At 40.4% G+C, this 23,055-nt stretch overlaps 1 protein-coding gene across 5 annotated transcripts in view; it reads left to right on the plus strand.

Annotated features, from left to right (window-relative positions):
- The window catches only part of dyrk4 (dual-specificity tyrosine-(Y)-phosphorylation regulated kinase 4), a 65,983-nt gene that overhangs the window by 38,391 nt on the left and 4,537 nt on the right, over positions 1 to 23,055 (plus strand). For 2 of the 5 annotated variants that reach the window (XM_088646768.1, XM_088646769.1), the window contains 11 exons: positions 7,796 to 7,876; positions 9,141 to 9,290; positions 12,347 to 12,488; positions 13,391 to 13,554; positions 14,184 to 14,320; positions 15,636 to 15,776; positions 17,959 to 18,097; positions 19,617 to 19,698; positions 20,403 to 20,575; positions 22,071 to 22,131; positions 22,498 to 22,627. In XM_088646768.1, the coding sequence (XP_088502894.1) occupies positions 7,796 to 7,876; positions 9,141 to 9,290; positions 12,347 to 12,488; positions 13,391 to 13,554; positions 14,184 to 14,320; positions 15,636 to 15,776; positions 17,959 to 18,097; positions 19,617 to 19,698; positions 20,403 to 20,575; positions 22,071 to 22,131; positions 22,498 to 22,627 (1,400 nt within the window). Of the gene's footprint in view, positions 1 to 3,729; positions 4,567 to 7,795; positions 7,877 to 9,140; positions 9,291 to 12,346; positions 12,489 to 13,390; positions 13,555 to 14,183; positions 14,321 to 15,635; positions 15,777 to 17,958; positions 18,098 to 19,616; positions 19,699 to 20,402; positions 20,576 to 22,070; positions 22,132 to 22,497; positions 22,628 to 23,055 lie in introns of those variants that run through there. The other 3 variants (XM_088646771.1, XM_088646773.1, XM_088646772.1) reach the window with 3 other exon arrangements.

Raw genomic sequence — 23,055 nt, forward strand, 5'->3', positions numbered from 1 at the left:
TTAATTAAACAGTCACTTTTTTTAGTCAGTAGCAGGTGATATCAATCTTTAGAAAAAGGTGGCCTACAGGACTTAATAGATTCTAACACTCCAGGAACAGGGATACAAGTCCCTGACACCTGATCTAAAAATAAATGTGTGTGAAATTCTAGGACATACTATGTCACTAGTTATTACAGTACAAATAGAAGTGGACTTTACAGTATATATGTAGTATCTGTTGACATGCAATCCAATTAGCCACTTATCCACAGACTCCAGCAAAAATACAGTACAAGCAAATGATAATTTCTTTATAATAAAACAACACCATCACTGGTGAGTGAAGGCGAAGCAAAGTCTCTTGGCTTCTTTCATTTTCTGTGAAAAATCTGGTGATTGAGAAATAAATATAAATAAGTTTAAAAAGACAGATACCCATGCACATGGACTGATATTTACAGTACAGACAATTATATACTGTACCATTGGAGAAACTTCCAGAGCCTAAAGCACCACTGTGCATCCATCTTTTAAAAGCTAATACTCTTAGACATACTGTAGGCACAAATATTTATACTTATAAAAAGTAAGACTGTATTTGCAAAATACTGTGCAGGTAAGCACACAAGCTAAATGCTGAAGTGCTATAGTGAGACATTTGCTCTCTGTATAAAAATGCATTTGAACAGAAGCAAAAATGATAAACTGTGCCTGGTAGATTTAAAAAGAGAAATTAAATATTTCCACAATTCGAAAAAAGTGCATCTCCTTTCCCTAAATTTAACCAAATCTCTCCTGCGCACAATGTGGTGATTTCCCAGTGAGAAAGTGGTAAAGATTGTCTGCAGCACTATGACACCTGTCCTTCTGGTTCACCTCTGCTTAAGTGCTCTTATGCTATATTTGTCTTTAGTGATTTATCATTTAAAGTCCAATGGCTTTTGATTGGTTAGACCTGGGAAACTCCAGCCTCTAAGGTTATCATCTAGGGTCGCAGTTTGGTTGGGGCTGCTCTGATCAGATCACCCCCATCTGTGAAGACACTGTCCGATATTATCCACCTCTGTCTTCACTTCCATACCATACCCAACCCGTAATAATGCCAATTATTACAGTATATCAGGACTGTCTTCCCTGAATCCCTTCCAGTGTCTCTTCTAATGCAGCCTGTTCAGAATTTGCCTGGAGATTCTATGATTCATCCCAGCACAGCAATAATTTCAATGTGATCCATTGTTTCATTTATTGTAATATGCTGATTTTTTATTACCCAATAGTTTTAGTGTTTAGTGCATATAAACATATTTGGCGTATTCAATTTGATAAATGACAAAATCAGGCATTTATATTCAAATACAGGCATATAAAGAAAAATATTATCATGTCATGAAATACTTTGATATACTATAGCACTGCACAAAACCGAAGTAACAGCTTCAACAGCATGGCTGGGTAGCTTGTTTCATACACCCACAACCTTTTGGGTAAAGATTTGCCCCCTGTTGTTGGTTTTAAACGCCCTTCCACATAGTGTCCACTTGTGTCCTCTTGTGTTTTTTGTTTTCGTGTATCACTGTTCACTTTGAAGAAATCTGCTGGGGTGATGTTATCAATGCCTTTGAGGATTGTGAGTACTGATAGTTTTCGATGCACTTCCAGTCTGTTCAGCATTGGAAAAGTTCACTTCTTTGAGCCTGTCTTTGAAATTCCCTTAAGCCCCAGAATGTACAATGTCTGGTTGATCCTCCCTGGACAGATTCCATAACATCAATATCTTTTCTAGAACATCAAAGTTTTTTTGTTGTCTTTACTGCATTGTCTGGCTGCAGTAGTAGGATTATACCTGTTATTGAATATTGGCTTGGTCTGAAATAACAGCCCTTCAAAAGTAAATACCCTAACTCGATTGCATACTTGTATGTTTGGTTATACCACATTGAAACCTGAATACAGTTTGAGAAAAACAGGTTATAGTTTTGAATGTAGCATCAACTATTTTGTGGTTATTGCCAAAGAGCACACACTGCATTTGTTTAGGAGATTTGGGAACAGAGTTAGGTAAGAAGGTACAGTATGTGAGATTGAGCGTGCTGGGGAGAAATGACGATCTCGCTGCCTAGCAATGTGATAAAGCTCCAAAACTACCATTTGATATTCATAAAAGGTAATTTTGCGCGTGGTTGACTGCTGTGTACTGTTTATGACCTGCAGGGGGGGGGTTGAGTGTAGTTTACTTTTTAACCAGGGGAACAAAGTGTATTTTGTAAAGTGCATTCATAACCTTCCCACAAAGGAGGTGATTATGGTCAAAGTGTATTAAAAAAAACATCCATTCACTCCACATGTAGTCCACCAAAAAGCAATGACCTCATGTTCAAGTCATCTGGAGAAAAAGCAGGGGTGAGTGTCATAATTACTCTGTGAAGTTACACCAGAGTACTGAAGTGGGTTTTAAGAGGGAATCTGAAGATGGCGACTGACTTGTGAGATCATTCCGCAGCCCTGGAGCAACAGCACAAGTACATTGTCTCCCAGTGGAGCCCGATCTTGTGAAATAAAAGAAACCCAGGAAGAACTCCAACAATGTGTACAGAATGCGTAAGGGTAGCCCTTCTCAGATTGCTGTTAATAGGCTGAATTAAAAAACCTGTAGGTGACGAAATCAAACTTTTTATGTTTTCCAGCCCCTACACATTTTGGCTAGGGGGCACCAAGGAGCCCCAGCAAGGAAATTAAAGAAGATTGTGGGTTCAGTCCCTTAAACAGATATTACTGCTCCAGTTCACCCAGCTGTAAAAATATGTATCGGTATTTGCTGGGTGGTGACTTCCAATGGTCAAGTATTTTGTACACATAGGGTCAGAATAATTAAAGAGTGGTGGTTCTGTGGCTAAGGCTCTGCCCCAGTGGCTGGAAGGTTGCCAGTTCGTATCCCGGGGCTGGCAGAGGAATCCTACTCCGTTGGGCCCCTGAGCAAGGCCCTTAACCCCAACTGCTCCAGGGATGCTGTACAATAGCTGACCCTGCGCTCTGATCCCAAGCTTCTCTCCCTGTCTGTGTGTCTGTGTCTCATGGAGAGCAAGCTTGGGTATGCGAAAAGGTGAATTTCTAATGCAAGAAATTGTATAGGGCTGATACAGTTGTGTTATAACTACAGGCTCACGGAGAACATAACCAAATCACCCCTCTCCAACTTTTATCTGTTCACATTTCCTAGCTTTGCCACAGCTCCTGTCCTTTTTTAATGACTATTTTTGATTAAATTTAATATTTTTCAGGTATACTAATGTGGTATACTAATATCTTCCCTTTATATTAGCCAATGTCATCTTAGACTTTGTATGACCTCAGAAAAAAAATAAAGAAAATTGTCCCTTGAAATGGAATACACCTTGTCTTCATGGGGGAGGCAATTAAAAATTAATCATTCACAGATTCAAAGAGCAAACTAAGCGACTGTAACAAGTTGCTGGGAATTTCTGTTTTGTTAGCTTTTGCCAAGATACCTGACTTACACGATTTTATGTATGACATTCTGTATAATGAGAAATAGTTTGGAAATAAGAACTCCCTGCTTAAACACATAACAATTTTTTATACATCTCCTGAAGGTCAGGGTTAATTACACATTTCGAAATCTCAGTATCAGAAGGGTTTTAGCGGTCTTTTTTGCTATCATTCCAAAATCAGAGTAATTATAGACATAAGCCGCCCGTCCTTAATCTTTTTCTGTTGCGCATCTTTGACAGTCCCTCGGTTTTGTACCGTGTTACGTCTGTTTCCGCTGAATCAGTTCTAAGTAAGACGCGACCATGAGACCACTGAGCTGAGCACGTATGATATACTGTAGATTCATCTGGAGCAGTGACCGGGGAAAAAAAAAACCCGTAAAGCTGAGTCATAAATTATATTAACTTCATTTTTGAGTTTTCCTGAATAACACTGTGTTTTGTAGCCGAGATTAAGTGCGCGTCTGTTCATACTGTATGATAGCAGCCACGTTCTTAACACTTGGCTGAAGCAGGGCTTTTGTGTTAATCATTGGGTGTACTGTTATCGGGTGTGCATCGCTCTGAAACACCTTCGGACTCAATCGGAAATTGCTGTGCGAAACGATAGTTTTCTTTCACTGCCTTCCTTGGTACTGTCTATCAGATTGAGAAAAAAACAGATCTACTGTATATCGGGAGCCCAGCTGTCAGTTAGGAAACAAAACAGGTGGCCACTGCAGACGCACACGCGTCAGGGCGAAAAGACCAACAGCTTGTTTCTTTTTTCGCTAATCTTCTGCTGACGGTAGCCTGTTTAACCCGAAGTGCAGAACAGCAGTAAGCTCTCACTTGGCCAGCCCGCACAGCATTTGTTTGTGAATAGTTTCTCGGTGCGCACTCTGCTGTCACCCTTCTGCTGTCTCCGGAGGAGCTGAAGTTCACATCTGCGGAGGTATGAGATGAGATGGTTTTGCGCTGTGCGTCTGCTTGGATTTCGAAACACCGGGACCTCTGGAAACTGTCGCCAACGTTAATTGTTCCCGGGATGTTATAGATCTTTCCAGCGGGCATGTTACCTGAAATAAACAATAAGGTGAGCAATAACTGTCTTCACGTATCCTCGGTTGTCTGATCACTTCCCTAAAACTGATACTCATTGTGTTTTGGCCGCCGAGTAGTTTAGATGTACTGCAGTCTGGCGATTTATGAATGAAGCTTGGACTGTATAATTACCTTTTAGATACGATTTTTGAATACGGAAGGATTTTGTGTCAAAGAAACGAGAGATCTGAATATTTCCCAGTAGTATTCACAACGTTTTCGACGTTATTATTGCTATAAAATATCATGTGGAATTCGCAGTAAAATTAAATATCATTTATTGTGATAATTTTACACATTTAAATAGTTTAGCATGCTTATTTTATTAACTTGTTATACAGACTATCGAAAGTTGTTACTGTTAATGTAATTGTTATTCTTAAAAATATAAATACAATTTTTTTACGCCTTTAGTTTTATGATGGTTTTTATCGATTATGATGATGACGATGATAACAATTAAGGAAATCTTAATAGTTTTTATGCAAAAAGGCATCTCAAGCAGAAACCTAATAGAGCTGTTTAGACCTCTTCTTACTGGACAACTAAGGTAGACTTGTACGTGTCCCCTTTTGTTTGAAATATAAACCAAAGATCTAAGAACCGCGCACATTATCCTGTTAATTATTTGTACATATAATTCCAAGAATTGGGAATTAAGGCTTTTGTCCAAATCGAAGACCAATACATTCTAATGGCTGCAACTACTGTACCCTAGAACTATCAAACTGCTGCTTCTACTAATAATAATTACAGTTATGATGGACTTTACAGGGACAAAGTGTTTTTTCCGACAAGAATCACATCTGACTGCAAAGTGTGGTTGCACAAGTAGCCTACACAGCAGCAGTTAACTTGAACTCCAGGACACTTTGATTTCAGACCAGTAAACAACATGGGCTTCACTGCTATAGGTTACAGCATTTCATCGAAAGCTGTGAAGGGTAAGCAAAAAAAACGTTTAGCAGAGAGGGGCAGGGAATGGGATAGAGAGAGAACAATTCTTTTCCTGTTCTGGCATGTGCCATTCCTCTTCTTCTGGTACCATATACAAGAAGTCTGTGTATCCTCCTGTCATGTTCACATTGAAAAATACTTCTGAGAAAGTAACACAAGGGCTATTTTCATTGTAATAAGCTTACTTGCCAGTTGTCCAACTTTAATTTTAGCGACCATAAAATATACATTTTCACCAACCCTTATATTTGTTTGTGAATCGCTTGTTAATAAGTAATTGGTAGTACTTAAAGGAAAGAAATCACATTGGTTAGAGACCGTAACATTTGTTTGGGTTGTTGCGGAAAATATAAAGTACCAAAAGTTCTTAGGGAGAGCAGGAGAGTGTCCCTTATACAGTATATGTATCCTGAGAACCATCTTTTTTCTAAAAAATAAAAGAAGATAACAAAAACAAGCCTCCACAAAAGTGAATTTGTTTAAATATTCATTCCTGCATGGGGTATCTGAGGTCATGTATACAGTAAGTAAGCATGTCTGTGCTTGACCAACCTGCAGACAGCCTGACCCACTTTATCCTCATTGATCTTCAAAGTTCATTGCTTTTCCACTCCCTGACAACTGCCATCCAACCCACCCCCCCCCCCTCCTCACCACAGTCCCCTGTTCAAGTGGGTTAAGATGATTGAAAGCAGTCATCCATGATAAAACAACAAGGAGGATTCAAGATCAGGTTCAAGATTAGATTAAACCCCCTACTAACAGTTTTCTGACTTATTCCGTGTCCTTACAGGTTCCAACGCAAATGCAAAGTGTAGTGCATTATCTTTTAATGTATACTTAAGTTAATTTAAGTTATTTTTTTTCCCTAACAAGAGGTAGGAGCCATACCACAAAACACTGATATTCATGATTTTCTTCTTGGCTTTTAGTGTGTGTAAACCCAAATTCCTTTTTCAGAGCATAGCGCATATCGGTTAAAATGTCACAGAAATCACCTGGCTGTTAAATCAGCTTACCCTGATTGATAAATTGATCCTGATTTGTTTTTTCTATTTTTTTCTCTCTTTTCATAAACCTGAATGATGGAAACTGGTAAACCAGTCATTATATGGAGGTCTTTATTTTAAGTATATTATAATGCATAATTAAAAAGAATAGAAAACCTAAGATGATCCTGAGTCATCTTTATTTAAAAACATACATTTGGTGGCTCTTCCATTGCCTAGTCTGGAAATGCTAACATGATTGGGAACTTCAATTTCTGTTTAGATGGATTTTCAGTTCCATGAAATCACATTCATGTTCACTCTTTGCCTTTATGTTTGGTTGTGTCACGGCCGTTGCGTTTATCCCCTGATAAATTCTGTCTTTGCTATCAACATGATCCTGTCACATGACCTACTTATTTTCCTGATCCAATGCCCTGTGGTCATGCAGGCTTATGTTACATAGAATCTTGCGTGTATAAATATTTTAATGAATAACTGGCTGGGCTCTGATCTTGCGCATGTTGGGAGCCCGTGAAATCTACCTTCATAAACGCTTCTGCCCGTGAGCAGATTCAGAGCCTGTCACTGAGTTCTCAGTCAGCAAATTCAGGATCCGGCGCTGTTTCTTAAGCCTCAGGCAAACACAGGCTAGCCAGTGCACAGGTCTCCTTGTCAGATTGGCCTGTAGAATACCTTACTTTGCACTCTCCCACAGGGGAATCCATTTAACTGTTCAATCAAAGAACACAATTGTGTGTTTCCCTGTTTTCTGTGGACGTACAGTACTTAATCTAACTCCCCAGTCAGGTCAAGCTCAGTGGCTGATTTGCTCTTATCAACCCTGATAAGGACTTGTGGAATTCACAGATTTCCTATGGCTGAGCCGATGCCCATCTGTGCCAGTGGGCACGTTTGGCAGCTTGCCCTCAATGCAGTGGCTCACTTACGTCTTTTAACTTTAAGACCTACTGTATCACTTCACCCCTCCAGACGGGCAGCTGTGGCCAGTCAGACAGGTGGACCCTCACCTTTGGTTGTGGGCGGGTGATCCTTCTGAATTTTAACTTGGTTTGGTTTCCTTCATACTGTAAGTAAGACAATCAAAAATTAATTTGACAAACAAGGCAGTGATGAGTGTTGTTGCAAAGTAAGGACATCTTTCCTGTAGCTTCCTGCAGAGTGAAATGGTCTAATACTGTACTGTAATTTTAAAATACAGATCAGAAAATGGTGTGTTGCCTTTCTGATTTTTGTCTCATCCTGTGTCTTTAGCCATCTCGACCAGATGCCATTGCGCATAGGTTACAACAGGCTGACACCAACCGACTGGTTACCAACAAAGCCTACCAACAGGTATGTAGTAGTTCAGGTGGGTGGCTGTGTCAGCATGCGTAGGCTGCAAAGGAACAAGTAATAAGTTTATTCCATGCTGAAAAGAGAAAGCACAACGTTTTGGTTGTGGAGCCTTCTTCAGGTGTGTTCACTGAGAGAAACCTGAACTACTTATTTACCAATGAAGGAGAACTGTTTATCTAAAGGTATTCTAGGTCTCTCTAAACAGCAGCTCCTTAAGAGGTGCTGAAGTTGGGAAATGTGTCCAATTAAGTCAATTAAAAGCTGTTTTAGGTCACTAAGAGCAAGATTGGAATACAAACCTACAGATCTACCAACCCTCCAGGACCAGACTTCTTCCAGCAGCTCTAATTCATTTAAAGCCATCTTTGATGCTTAAAGTAATGTCTCAAGAATCCCATCAGTTCATCAACGTAAACAAAGAAATGCAGATTGTTCATTACTAACTGAATTGAACAGAGCAAATGAAAAAAACAGAACAGAGGATATAGAAGGCTGATGGAGACCTGTTATTAATCAAATGAAAATCTGCTTTCTTAAGTGTGTGCCATTTTTTTTATACTGTTTGTGATTTTGTTCTCAGCTTTCTTCTGTAACCCTTGTAGAAAGGCCAAAAACGTATGTCAGATTTAATTGGACTGTTATCTTTCCGTGGTACTGTAGAGGTTTACGAAAGCAACAGAATGTTTGAAAATGCATTGAACAAGCCTTCACTTAAAAAAAAAACAAGTTCATTGTGATCTAAGTTTTTTTTACAATTTTAAATCAAGGGAGAATGATGTACAGATTGAACAGTGCAATGTAATTTGTACCCTTAAGATGTGATGAAGCAAAAATGATTCTTTCATATATTTTTTAAGTAAAAAGACAAAAGACATCTTTTCTGGAACCTTTACTTTTTTCATTTGAGTTTTTTAGTTACTTTTTTGATGACCTGCCTTCAGCTACAGCTCAGCTAGATACAGCAGAGGAGCAGTAGTCCAATGGTGGATCACATATTGCACTCTAGGCACAGGAGTCTGTTAACCGGGTTGTTAAGCTCACAGGCCTGAAAGCATTGCTCAGGTTAAGCTCTCCCACGTCGTGCGGACTGACAGTCTGTCACAGACCAAGCTCTTCTCACATTGTTCCATTTTCAAGCGCGCTAATCCAGGTAATTCCATCCACCCTGGAGGGGTCTGGTTCTGGGCCTTTTATTGATAGCTGGTGCAGAGGACAAGTACGGTTTATCATATCTGTCCCTCTTTTGCTTCCCCACCTCTAGAAGTTCAGTTCCAATGTGGGCACCCTGCCCCAGCTGGAGGTCCCCATCAAGCAAATGGTGGTGACAAACGCCAAGCCCCATCACCAGCACGAAAGCATTCTCCCACACATTGTCAACAAGGGCCTACCGAATGGGTATCCAGCTCACCAGGTGAGGCCAAAAGGCCAAGTGCTGAGGATGTACAGTATGTGGAGTGCAACCTAAGGAATGAATGTGTGGACAGGTTTTATTTAGTATTTTCCACCTCTTGGGTTAGAGCCTCACTTATGACCTGGGTGGCTTGCCAAATCACTGCTAAATTTCTATTAAAGACACCACTCTTCTCCTTTGCTTTTAAAATGCTCTGATGTGCATTTGATTTTTGAAGCAATGCCTTTGGGTATTCATTGATGTATACAAAATAAAAACACCCAAATACATGACTCTAAAGCAAAGACAAATTGTTAAAAAATTGGGGGCAGATTAATTTGTAACAAGAGCTCTGCACAATTCCACAATCTGGTTCCTCCTACAGTAGATATACATTATCTCTTCTCACAATGGAACAGGTAAAGGTTTATTCCGTGCTGAAAAGAAAAGAAAAGAGACACAACGTTTCGACTGTGCAGCTTTCTTCAGGTGTGAATTGAATGTTTTTTTTTGTCAGAACGAGTAATCTGCTGTTTGAGGGAGAAAAAGCATCGGTTTCTTTGAAAATTGTTGAAGAAGTCTCTGAGTGTTACCCTGGGTGATGTCCGAGTCAAAGGAAAAGGTGTTAAATTGCAAACGAAAGCCTTTAGGAATTATATTATAACAACGACATCTGTAAAGGAGTAGGAGGTGGTTAGAAAGCCTGGTCTTGCAACAGATCTCTGTGAAGAGACGAAATGCTGGTTTAGTAAGAGAAGGGGGCAAGTAGCCCAGGGAGGAGGAGAAGGAATGACGAAGAGATCTAGAAAAAGATTTAGCGGAAGGCATAGTGGGTTGCAGCAGAAATAGGTGAAGAAGTTCAAGTAGGGAGCTGCGTCAGCATGCGTAGGCTGCAAAGGAACAGGTGAAGGCTTATTCCATGCTGAAAGGAAAAGAAAAGAGACACAATGTTTTGGTTTTTGGAGCCTTCTTCAGGCGTGGACCTCCAGTACTTGAACCTCTTCTCACAATATCTAGCATGACAGCCAAAAGCAATGAAGGGGAAATGTAAACCTTAAGCTTTTCGCTTTTTTGTCATTTTTACACTTTATGAGGTTCCTGCAATTTCCCTCACGGGATTAATAAAGTATCTATCTACAAAGCAGACAGGCCATCACACGCTGCAAATTTAAGATATTTTTCTTTTTTATTTTAAGAGCTTTTCTACAATGGCTTTCTACCCTTTTTAGAAAAAGCTGGAACTTTTTCAAACCGTTTTGAAAATGCACTGCATCAGCTGCCAGTGGTTTGTGTCGAACAATTTCCTGAAGGGGTAAACGTCAGAGGAGATTCAGAATGCTCCTGATATTTCAATTATTCTACTGTAACTGTTTCTTACACTCTGTTTAGAGGTCACTTGTAATTTTAAGTAATCAGGTATTGATTTATTGTATTGAAATCTATTATTTTCAGTATTATAAACCGTTTTTAAACTTTCAACAAGTCTTACAAATTCATTTCTTAATTCAACAAGCATGTCGTATGCACTCTCCTAATGCTGCAGTGTAAGAAAATAAAAGTGAAGGGATTTTAGCAATTTTGGCCCATTCTTCCTAACAGAACTGCTCCAGATTGATGTCATTTCAGGGTTTCCTTGCTTGACAGGTCACATCTGCTTCTGCCATTACATTTCCGTGGAGCTTAGATCCACACTTTGACTTTGCCTATTCAAAATGCAAATGTTGTGAGATCTTCTTGATGTTTAGGATTATTGTCTTGCTTCATATCCCACTTTTGGCTCAGATTGAGCTGATGAATAGAGGTCCTGACATTGTTTTCTAGAATGTTCTAGTACATGGTTCAATAATGGTAAACCATCTGGATCCCGAGGCAGTCAAGAGGTCCCAGATCAAGTTCTCCTGTTCTTCAGCTGGAAGGCAGTGTTTGGTTTTCGCCGCACAAAATGTTTGTCATTGTGGCTGAAAAGTCCAGCTTTTGAATCATCTCTCCAGAGATCATTCTTCCAGTGGTCTTGGAATGTCCAGGCACTCTTTGTCAAACTTGAGAGGGGAAACAAGTTTTTTCTTTTTAGAGAGCAATTGTCAAGCACAGTTCTTTCCAGGCCCTGTGCAGACGACACAATCCGGAAGGGAGTGAGGAAACGCTAGGAAAAAGTCGTGCAGGAGAGGGTATGGAGATTTGTGTCCAGTGGTAGTGATTCCAGGGCGAACAATCCATGAAGAAATCCAAACGGGTAATTCAAGACAGAAGCTAAAGTCCATGGCCAGGCAATCCATCCGGGGAATAAAACACGGGAACCGGGTAGGAACCGGCAGGAGGGGATCAGAAACAGAAAGTTAAAATCATGACGGAGCCAGACACAGCAGGACCCAGGCTCTCACGAAACGGGATTCAATGAAGAGCCTTGAGTGACGTCTGCGTCGGGCTTTTAAGGTGGAACTGAAGAGGGGCTGAAATAAGAAACGGGTGCGGGTGATGGGACAGAACGAGGAAGGGCTGGAGCGCCCTTAAGAGGAGGAGTAGCAATCGTGACAGCAATGGTTTCTTCCTGGGTATCCTCCCAGAAAAGAAGTTCTCACTCAGTCTTTTCCTGATGGTTGAGGCATTAAAACGGACATAAAAAAGCCGAAGCTAGAGAGGGCTGCGGATCCTTAAGCAAAAACTGTTCTTTCTTTCTGCTTCATACACCATTTCATCTAAAAAAGACAATGAATTGTTAAATATAAATCTTTTTGGTTATTTAAAAAAAATACAATTTTCAATGAAACACAGATATCAAGTAAGCAGATCTCTTTCTGTTGTTGCGACAGGCCAAGTTTCAAGTTATCTTTTAGCAAAGTTACTCCATCACAGCAATACTTATTTGTCTTTAGAGTAGTGGACTCAAAGGAAGACACATCTGTACCACCAATTTCTTTTTTCTTTCTCAGTGTTTTGTAAGAGACATTAATCTAAAGCTCATAGAATGTTTAGCGTACTTGGACTTGAATATGGCCTCTTTTGCTTGGGGAATGTTTCCACGGAGACTGGCAGTCCAGGGTTGAAAATAGTGTAATGACTGTCCTGTTGATTGGCAGGAGGAGAGACACAAGGGCTTGCAGTACCCAACAAGATTTAGCTCTGTGGAGAGTCTCTCAGACTCCACGAGCAAGAGCCATTCTAACAAGCAGGAGAAGGAGAGGACACTGGAAGGACAAAAGCTACCTCTCACACCAGCAGGTAAGGAGGGGGTATCTATTATAGTTCTGGTTAATGATTGATTATTAACAACCTTCACAGTATGGAGTTAGCAGAACAGCTTAATCATCTTCGAGAGCACTCCTGTTTAACTTCCATTTATATTGTCTGGAAATCCAGAGTGACAGAAGAAGGAGAAAGAAAAAGAAAAATTGCTAGGTAATATTTTTTGCTTTGCTTGAGAGTTTGAGTGTGCTCACAGAAGGGGATGAAGCACTTGAGCAGAGAGAATTGTTGTTCTCAGATCCATGCAGTGTCCCCCAAATTAAATTTGTCCTGAAGAAAAGGCCTTCCAGTTCCTACTACCCTTTTGTGAGTGGTTCTGTGAAAATGGTCTGCAAAGAATTTTTAATTCACTGTGAGGCAAGTGAATTTTCCGCGAGAGCTTGGCTGACACAGACCAAACAAGTGTCATTCTGTGGTTCAGGCCAGACACACCTACAGGCAATGGCCTACAGTACAATTTTCCTTTTTTCACCATTATTTTGTTGAAAGGGGAAACAGGAAAATTTAAAAGCAAAATGTAAGCCAGTAAGGACCCTGTAAAATAACCTTTTGATTTTTTTGTTCCTAAAAGAAAAAAAAGATGGTACCTGACAATGTTAATATATATATTTATATTTAAAAGTCACAACATTATTATGTAGTATATGAATTTTTAAAGATCACAACACAGTTTAACATTTGGAGACAAAAAACCTGAAGAATTGGAAAAACTGCAAAACTGAAACAAGAAAGACAACATGGTGTTTTTGTTTTCTCTTTTCTTATTGAGATATACAGTGACTCAAAAATCATAAAACAAATTTGTAGGCCAGATGTCTTGTTGCGTTACAAGGCTGTAGCCAGCTGGGAGACTTGAGGGCACCCTGTTCTTGTTTTAGAGGCGCTAAAGCACTTCCAGGACCGTCTGACAGAGTATGAAAAGGAGGAGATAATGGACTATTCGGAGCTGTGGTACCTGGGACTGGACTCCAAAAAGATCGAAGGGAGCCATGGAACGCAGCAGAACTGTGGCTATGACGACGAGCAGGGCAGCTACATCAAGGTAGGCCGGATGTCATGCTGCGTTCTTTCAGGACCCTATGCAGACAACACAATCCGGTGGGGGAATGAAGAAAACACGGGGAAAAGGCATGCTTGGGGCTGGAAGGAAAACAGGGGGCGTGTCCACGGTGCGCTGGTGTTCAAGGGAGGTGAGGGCGAGGCAAACAGTCCAAGGGAGTCCGAGGCAAATCCATGAATGTAGCATTAGTCCAAGACCGAGTGATACCTCCTGACGAAGACGAACAAAGTTAAAACCCGGAGCGGGATCCGGCGGAGGGTCGGGGGAATAAAAGGGGGGTAACGGGACCAGACGCTCCCTGATCCCGGACCCAGATGGTCAGGACGGCGTTGTGAAGTTGGATTAGTAGCATTATATTACTATCCACAGTTATCACTAGCTGCTCATTAATTTGAGGATTTCATCCAGCTATTTCTTGAATAAGCTTTGACAACCATATGAGTAGCTTGTCCCAGACTACCTTTGTGAGGAACTGCATTCTGTTCTCCAGAATTCACAAGCTTTGCAACTGTAGTATTGTTTGAGTTCTCAGTTCGCTCTACAATATATCTGCCACATGTGAAGTCGATTTTATTTTTTAAGAATCTGGATCTTGACTCTTCTGGTTTCAGGTTCTCCGTGACCACATTGCTTATCGCTTTGAGGTGCTTGAGGTCATCGGAAAAGGCTCGTTTGGACAGGTCCTAAAGTGCCTGGATCACAAAACAAAGGAGCTAGTGGCTGTCAAAATAATTCGCAACAAAAAGAGGTAACACAACTTGTTAATAGTAATAACACTTTGCTGCAGTTATCTACGGTATAGGATTCAGGTTTTGCCCAGTAGCTTTCTGGGTATTTTAAATGTAAATTGTAAACATGAATACCATTTAGAGGATTCTTAAGCATCTCTCCTAATAAAAACCTCTGTTGTTAATAGGGGCTGTATTTGTTTTCCAGCCAACACAAACATTTGTTTGCAGTGGAGGATCACAGACTGAGAACAAGCAGATTGACTTTTTGTTTGCCTTGTCTTTGAGGATGAATGTGCACTTCAGACTGATACAGTGAACGCAATGATGAGTTGTGTAACATGGCACTATTTCAAATGGAGGGGTATGCAAGAAAAACAAAGGAATTGGCTATTTCAATATTCTGACGTAAGAAGCATAAGGACTTAGTCAAAATGGACATACTTCTGAATCATACTTAAACCAAAGACTCAGTTAAATTGAGTTATTTATATGTTCCCTGACATTAGTTATATCATATCAACCACTTTTCCAAGATAAAATCATGCATAAGTCTTCACTTTTCTCACGGCTAAGAATACAGCCATTGTGATCATGCAAGATTCATCTGTATCAGGTTGCCTAATTCTTGCAGCTGATAAGGCTCTCGCTGTCATTTTCTCATCCTCTAACAGCGATGCTCTCCATCTTTATGCCAATCAATAATGCAGAGCACAAAACAAGTAGTTTCATCGACGTCAGAGTTACATCAGACAGGGGAGCTGTGTGTGGGTTTTTGTCATTCTGTTAATGATTCTGCTGGAGGCTTGAAAGCATATTTTCAATTGGATGAGTCTCATTGTTTTTTTTGCCAGTATTATATTGCTGTCTGGAACATGAGTGAAGTGTCATTGTGTTGTAGAAGAACAAAAATAGTACTTGCAAAAAAACAGACCTGATATTAATTGTGTTCCCTCTTCCAGTTGATTCATATTCACAAACAACACTCCCACTATTTCCCTGTTCAGAAAGCTCTCTCTAGTCAAATGTGTTGTTGTTCAGAGGTGTGAAATGAATGTGTCATTTGTGCTTTTGTTCACATTATCACAATTCCTACCTCACACTTGCTCCCTGACCACGCAGTTAAGAGCTGAAGTGATTGTACTGACATGCCTTGAAGAGATACCCTTGACTGTGGTTCTCAAAAGCCAGTTGCATATGCACATAGCCTTCAACACTGTGGACTAGCACACAGTGTTTGTCAAAGGTGATACAGAGTACAGAGAAACTGTGTTGCTGGTGGTCTGCTCATAGTGAATGCGCATTTAGAGTCACATTGTTGTTTTTCCAACACAGATTTCATCATCAAGCCTTGGTAGAGTTGAAAATCCTAGATGCTCTGAGAAGGAAAGACAAAGAGAACAGCCACAATGTCATCCACATGAAGGAATACTTCTACTTCCGCAATCACCTCTGCATCTCCTTTGAGCTTTTAGGGTAAGCACTGTTCAAATAAAGGGGCCCACTGCACAGTGTTTCTATCCCTTGGAATGTGCATGTGTTTGCTGCATATGTATTGATGGATCAAAACAATAAGAGATGATCAAGAAAAGCAGGTAGCATTTAATCTCTTCATTAATTAGTTGCTATAAGGTTACAGCACTCCAGTTTTAAATACAAGGTTTCTATATATCACATTCATGCATGTTGATTTTTCTTCCTGCAAAACGTAGGCAGTGCAGCAGTAGCTGCTGGTATCTAAGAGTGCATCATACTTTATGCAATTTAAATTGATTGACGTCAAGGCTTTTGTTATTTTATTTTTGCAAAGAAGACGCACTGGTCTTATCATGCTCTTTAAAAGTTGCTTTTTTTATTTATCATGCTAAATCAAGGATAAGACGTAGAGCTATACGTAATACATGCAGATTCTCACCTTATGAATGTTTGATATCTGAAGTCACACAGGAATCAGTCCATTAGTCATCCTGGTTTTGCTGTGACGTTGACAGGGACAGTGCGAAAAGGCAGTAGTGGGTGATAGCAGGCAGTGTATGACTGACATGAAGAACTGATGTCAGTGAGAGTGTTTTTACTTGGGCCTGAAGGTTCAGGTTTTCCTTATCCTGAGATCTCATCAGCTTTAAAAACAAAGTCAACAGGCAACATCTAGCAGCAGGACCAACCTTTATGAGATGGCTAATATTGTGATGATGTATTGTGTTACAGAAACTGAATACTTTAGTTAATGCCTTAATTAGGTCCCTGTCTCTACCTGTTGCTACCATGAAGGTTCCAGTTACAGCACAGAAAGAAGTAAAGGATATGAATTCAACTTGTCTGTTGCTAATGCTGAACAAATGTGTGGGATGATTACGTTGTGGTGGTGGTGTAGAGGTCGTGTGTCTTTCTTGGCATCTGATCCAGGGGTGTAGCCCTGTCTTGTGCACTAACCCTTACCAGAAATATGCAGCTTTCTGAACTGATGTTAATGCATTTCTTGGATGTAAGTATGTACAGTAATTGATTATATCAAAAGATATAATATTATGGTTATAAGCCATGGAACAATATTCTTTCACTTGAGAATTAAAAGCCCAGTGTGCATGTTTATAGTGCTGTAATAATGTACACATTTCCATTTTTACTAAGATTATATCATCTATAACTTGCTGCTGTTTTCACGTAGGAGTGCTTGCTAAAAATAAAACTAATGAGATGTTATAAAGTAGAATTTTGGTCCCTCTTTAAAAAGACATATTCCGAGCATGCACTGTTACGGCTATAAACAATCGGACTCTAAGAAAAATTATCCTAGAGCAATTTTAATTTTAGTCTTCTTATTGTGCACTAAAATAAAGTTATAACAGCACATGATCAGTGTGATCAAAAACAGATGTAAAGACCTAATCTGTAGTGCTGTAGAGAACATTATAATTAGAATAATTACAATTTGAATTCTAATTGAAATTCTGATGTGGGCTGAATTGAATGCAGTATGGTATGCATGGTCAGAAAAAAGCCAAATTTGAATTATTACCATCTCACTACGTGACACCATTTTTTACAACGCACAGCTTTCAAAAATGCTTAAGCAAATTCACCAACCTTGTCAGCAAAAGTGGACAGTGATAGAGTGAACTTTCAGAAGCAAGATGATTTAACAGTGGAACAGCTGGGACTCAGCAATTGAGAGTTTTAAAATGAATTCCAGTAACATCTAGGTGTGGATGGAACGAGAGGTTGAAAATATCCATCCTTTACTGAGCTGACATTTAGCCATTATAAACGCTGTCAGATACAGTATGTGTATGAGACAGGCATTGGTTACATTCAAGTTCACAGCTTTAAATGCTGTAACACATCAATTTCCCTACAGGATTAATAAAGTCTTATCTATCTAAATGAGAGCAAGCTTGGCTGGGAATGTTATTGAATTTTTGTTGCCCTCTGGTGGCTTGGTTTTGTGTTGCATTATGAGGCAAATATTGTAAATACGTTTTTTTCATATCAAGTTATAAATTTTATGATATTGCACAATATACATGCTTTAATTCATTAAGCAAAACTTACAAAATACTGCATGTTTATGTTTGACGGATATCAGCACCACATGTAACATTGACTCACTTTTATAACTGGTTTTGAACTTCACCCTGAAACTCTGATGTCTCCGCAGGTTGAATTTGTATGAGCTCATTAAGAAAAACAGCTTTCAAGGATTCAGCTTGGCTCTGATTCGACGCTTTGCCTATGCATTACTGAAATGCTTGCAAATGCTCCATCGAGAGAAGATCATCCACTGTGATCTGAAACCCGTAAGCAATACTTTACTGCTGTGCTCATGTTGGTCCTGTGTACCTGTGTACAGTAATATTAATTTATTTATATGTCTATTTGACAATCCTTGGTTTTCAGTATGTTAACAAACAGAAGCATGTTCTCAAACAAAAAATGAAATTGTTTGTTATGCTTTTATGGCAGTTTCTTAAATTGTGATGTCATATAATAATAATAATAATAATAATAATAATAATTAATAATAATAATTGATTACACTTACGTAGCGCTTTTCTAGACACTCCACTAAAAGCGCTTTACAGGTAATGGGGAGTCCCCTCCACCAATCACCAATGTGCAGCATCCACCTGGATGATGCGACGGCAGCCATTGTGCGCCAGAACGCTCACCACACATCAGCTATCAGTGGGGAGGAGAGCAGAGTAATGAAGCCAATTCATAGAGGGGGATTATTAGGAGGCCATGATTGGTCAGGGCCAATGGGAAATCTTTATTAAAATTTACATTTAAAATTTACTTATATCTTTATAAATAAATTGGCAGAACAGCAGCGCAGAGGTTAGAATTGCCAGCTCACAGCTTTTGGGTCCTGAGTTCAGTTCTGGACCTGTGGAGGTTGTACGTTCTCCTCATCTTTCTGTGGGTTGCCAGTTGTGAGTTGCAGGGTGATATGGCTGCTGCAGAATAAATTCTTCTCTTCCCTACTCCTCTTGCAAGGCAAAAAGTCATACTGTATTGTCCTGCCCATACTTCTTTCAATGGTTATGAATGAAGTATGAATGGTTATGAATGGCTATGAATTTCTCTAACATGAATGGACATGGCAGTACCAGCGTGGTCACAATCTCCGCAGGGAACAGTGCTGTCATGTTCAGTTTGGTCTTGCCGGCCTCCAGAGTTCTGCGTGGATAATTTTATGAGCCACCTTTGCACTGAATCCCAGGCCCCACAAGGTTGCCAGCTGTTATAGCTATAGTTATAGATTTAACTTTCTGTCATTCTGACTAGAAGATGATACACAACTGTGCTTGTGTATGTATGTATACAAGACTGCATTGATCGTATCTAGTGCCAGATTTCCTATTAGGCACTGTAGGCACAGTGCTTAGGGCCTACAAAGTTTTCTAGGGCCTATGAAGGAGGGAAACACTACGAAACGAAAAAGGAGCTGAAACAACCTACTTGCGATCAACTCTAGGTGCTCCAAATCGATAATTTTACGCCATCTAGTGGCCGTTCTAGAAACTAGAAGTATTGAAGTGATGGTCGCTCGACTCGCTCCATCAATCACGTGGTTTAGCATTAGAATAGTTTAAAGTGCCTCATGTCAATCGGCGGAATTCAATTGCCGTTTACCCCTCTTTTTGCACGTATCGGGGTGAAAGTGCCTAGGGCGTACGGACACCAAAATCCGTCCCTGTAGTGAAGACCTATCAAGACTCAAAGGCGTGCAGGAGAAAAAAGACAGCAGTTCTTTACTGTCTTTCACAGCAGTGCTGGTTATAAAACCTATGTGTTTTTTTTTCTTTTTAAAAGGAGAATATTCTGTTGTCCCAGAAAGGACAAGGGAATATAAAAGTGGTTGACTTTGGATCAAGCTGCTATGAACAGCAAAGAGGTGAGCAGTTGTTTGTTTTTACCTTTGTCAGCACAGCAGACAATATTTGCTTTTCATTCAATGGGATTAGAAAACACCTTACTCCCAGGGGTGCAACCCTATCATCCCCCAAGGAAGCACAGCACCCAGCAGAGTGACACACAGCAGACATTATGCCTGAGTAGCCCCACAGCACAATATCTACTGGTCCACCAACATCTCTTACAGCAGCAACATGGGCGTCCTTAGAGGTTTCTCATCCCAGTACTGACCAGGCCCAGTCTTGCTCAGCTAGTTCCGACGTTTGCAATCAGAGTGCCAACGTGAAGAAGCTTGTATTTGGATTCATAAAAATCACCAAAGGGTCAGGTTTACGACCTTAACAATACATCTAGTGTTTGACCAAAAGCCGCAACGTAAAAAGAACACTCGATAGATCAGATTCCGCTGGGAAGACAAGTTCATTCAACTCAACTATCTCCGTTCCCCATAACCAATCTCTCAGCCCTCCCATTTGCAGTCTTGTCTTCCCCTTTTAAATGCTCCTGCCTCATCTGCTCACTTACTTAATTAATGAATTGGCAACACCTGGGAAAAGAGGAGAAAGCAATGAGAAAAAACACCACTCCAACCAAGGACCATAAGAGTCAGGTCTCGCCCTCCAGAAGGACCGAGGCATGCCTGTCGCTCTGACGCTCTTCTTCTCACTCTTTGTGGTGTTGCAGTGTACACGTACATACAGAGTAGGTTCTACCGGTCTCCAGAGGTAATCCTGGGACACCCCTACAGCATGGCCATTGACATGTGGAGTCTGGGCTGCATCCTCGCAGAGCTGTACACTGGGTACCCCCTGTTCCCTGGGGAGAATGAGGTGGAGCAGATTGCCTGCATCATGGAGGTATGATCTGTACTTCAGGGACATCAGATCCAGCAGTGGTGCCTTGCCAGTGGGCCCCTGCGGTATAGCGTGGCACCGTCAGGAACGAACCCTGGAGTCGTATGTGAGAGAAAGGAAATATTCCATTCAATTCAGCTCAGTTTTATTTGTATAACGCTTTTTACAATGGAGATTGTCACAAAGCAGCTTTACAGATTTCCGGGCCCAAACCCCCATTGAGCAAGCCTAAGGCAACAGTGGCAAGGAACAACTCCCTCAGATTAAAGTAGGAAGAAACCTTGAGTGGAACCAAGGCTCAAAAGGGAGAGCCCATCCTCCTCTGGCCAGCACCGGGTTCATTAAAACGTGCAGCTATGAAAGGCGTCTGTTTTGTATGACATGGTGGGAAAGGCAGACTAGTGTTTTTAGCTCAGTCAATGTCCAACAGTGTCCAGAATGTTCAGTTAGTTTCCTTCGGTGGTGATTTTCACTGGGAAGTTGAGTTCGGGGGTGGGGGGCAGGGGAGAGTGGGCCAGGGTCGGCCAGTTCTTGTAGAGTCCAGTCTGGCAGGTCCTCACGTGAGCAGGACTGCAATATCGGCTTTAGAGTTAGGCGAGGATGGGCTTTGCAGAGGATCGGTTGTTGATTTTACGACCGGTAGATGGAGCTGGATTCTGGATCTGGGCCTCCAGACAGTCCACCTCAGAAGGGATGGATAGAAAAGAGATCCCAAAATAGAAAGTTAGATGCTGTTTCAGTCACAGCTTGAGCTTTTCTCAACAACATACAGTACTGTACTTGCATGAGTCCATGTCAGACGATCGGAGCAGAAAGAGCGATGGGGCATGAGCTCAGAGAGACACACTGTCAGCAGCTCCAGCCTGACTCAAACCCTCTTTCAATACAATTTCCCATTTGTCTTTAAAAATAAATGTTCTAATCTGTATTGCATTGATTTACAAGGCAACCTTAATCTTCTATACTAACATATTTTGTAACACTTTTTGTAACAGACTTACTGTACCTGATAAATGTGCTAAATACAAAAGGCTAAAATAACGGGCTAAAATTTAAAAAATTGTTCCCTGCCTACTTATCTTGGGGTATTTACAGTATATTTATGGTAGAAACACACGTTTCAACTGAAGATGAAATTTTGATGCAATAGTTAGAAACACAAGCTGAAATGTTTTAACTGATGTATAGCTGTGCTGTACCTGTGCCTCAGTCCTTCCACTTAAATGTTATAACTTTCTCAGAATCAAATAAGTTAAAATGTGGTTCTCTTGTCATGAGTTTTACTGATATCATACAGTTAATAAAATTCTTGGTAATGGAAGTCATGGTATGTTTTCAATAACCTTTGCCAAAAAGTTCCTTGTTTCCAACCTTTTTCGTTTGAAAAGCCAGAGACTCTTAAAGCTCTTAAGAAATGTTGTTTTCAAGCTATATGTTGGGAGGACAAGCTGTCTTTCGGGCTGGCATATTTTAAATGAGTATATGTGATGTTTTTCAGGTACTTGGACTGCCTCCTAATGAGTTTCTTCAAACAGCATCAAGACGCCGATTATTTTTTGGTAAGACGCTGAATGTTTTCTCTGATCTTAATTTTCTTCTGTTATATAATAAAGACAGGAGCATCATAATTTAACTACTGAAAGCACATTTAAATTCTGTTTTCATTAGTCAAAAGCAAACATTTCTTAATTGAATTGATGTGCAGATCCTTGGGATATTCCCCCTTACTTGGGATATCCTTGGGAACATGCTTTTGAAACCTTTTAAGTTTTTGATTAGCATGTTGTGCGCTCATGCTGTACACGTGGGTGCCCCAGTAAGCCTCTGTATTCAGAACAACTTTCATTACACAACAAGTCAACATTGTGTGAGTAAAATGAAAACCAATCCAATAGATGATGTTGGGGTTTTTTTTTCTCCGGCAGACTCAAAGGGGAACCCCAGAAACATTACAAATAGCAAAGGGCGAAAAAGACGACCTAACTCCAAAGATCTTGCCAGTGTGTTGAAAACCAACGACCCCCTTTTCCTGGACTTCCTGAGAGGATGCCTCATGTACGTAAAGCCATGTTGACTCACTGAAGACTGGGCTGATTTAAAAAAATAATAATTAGACTTGATTTTGTTTCTGCTCGCTAGCAATCAGATATTCAAGACTGACTTGAACAAAAAAATATCATTGCAGAACACTGGAGTCCTCAGTCATATTTTGATTCGCAGAATTGCCACATCTGCATCTTAACCAATTAATAAATAATGAATTATCCTCACACTTATATAGCTCTTTTCTGGAGACTGCACTCAAAGCGCTTTCCAGGTAATGGGGACTTCCCTCCACCACCACCAATGTGCAGCATCCACCTGGGTGATGCGACGGCAGCCATAGTGCGCCAGAACGCTCACCACACATCAGCTATCAGTGGGGAGGAGAGCAGAGTAATGAAGCCAGTTCATAGATGGGGATTATTAGGAGGCCGTGATTG

The sequence above is a fragment of the Lepisosteus platostomus genome, chromosome 9 (assembly GCF_059453375.1).
Source record: "Lepisosteus platostomus isolate fLepPlt1 chromosome 9, fLepPlt1.hap1, whole genome shotgun sequence".
In the NCBI taxonomy this organism is placed as follows: Eukaryota; Metazoa; Chordata; class Actinopteri; order Semionotiformes; family Lepisosteidae; genus Lepisosteus; species Lepisosteus platostomus.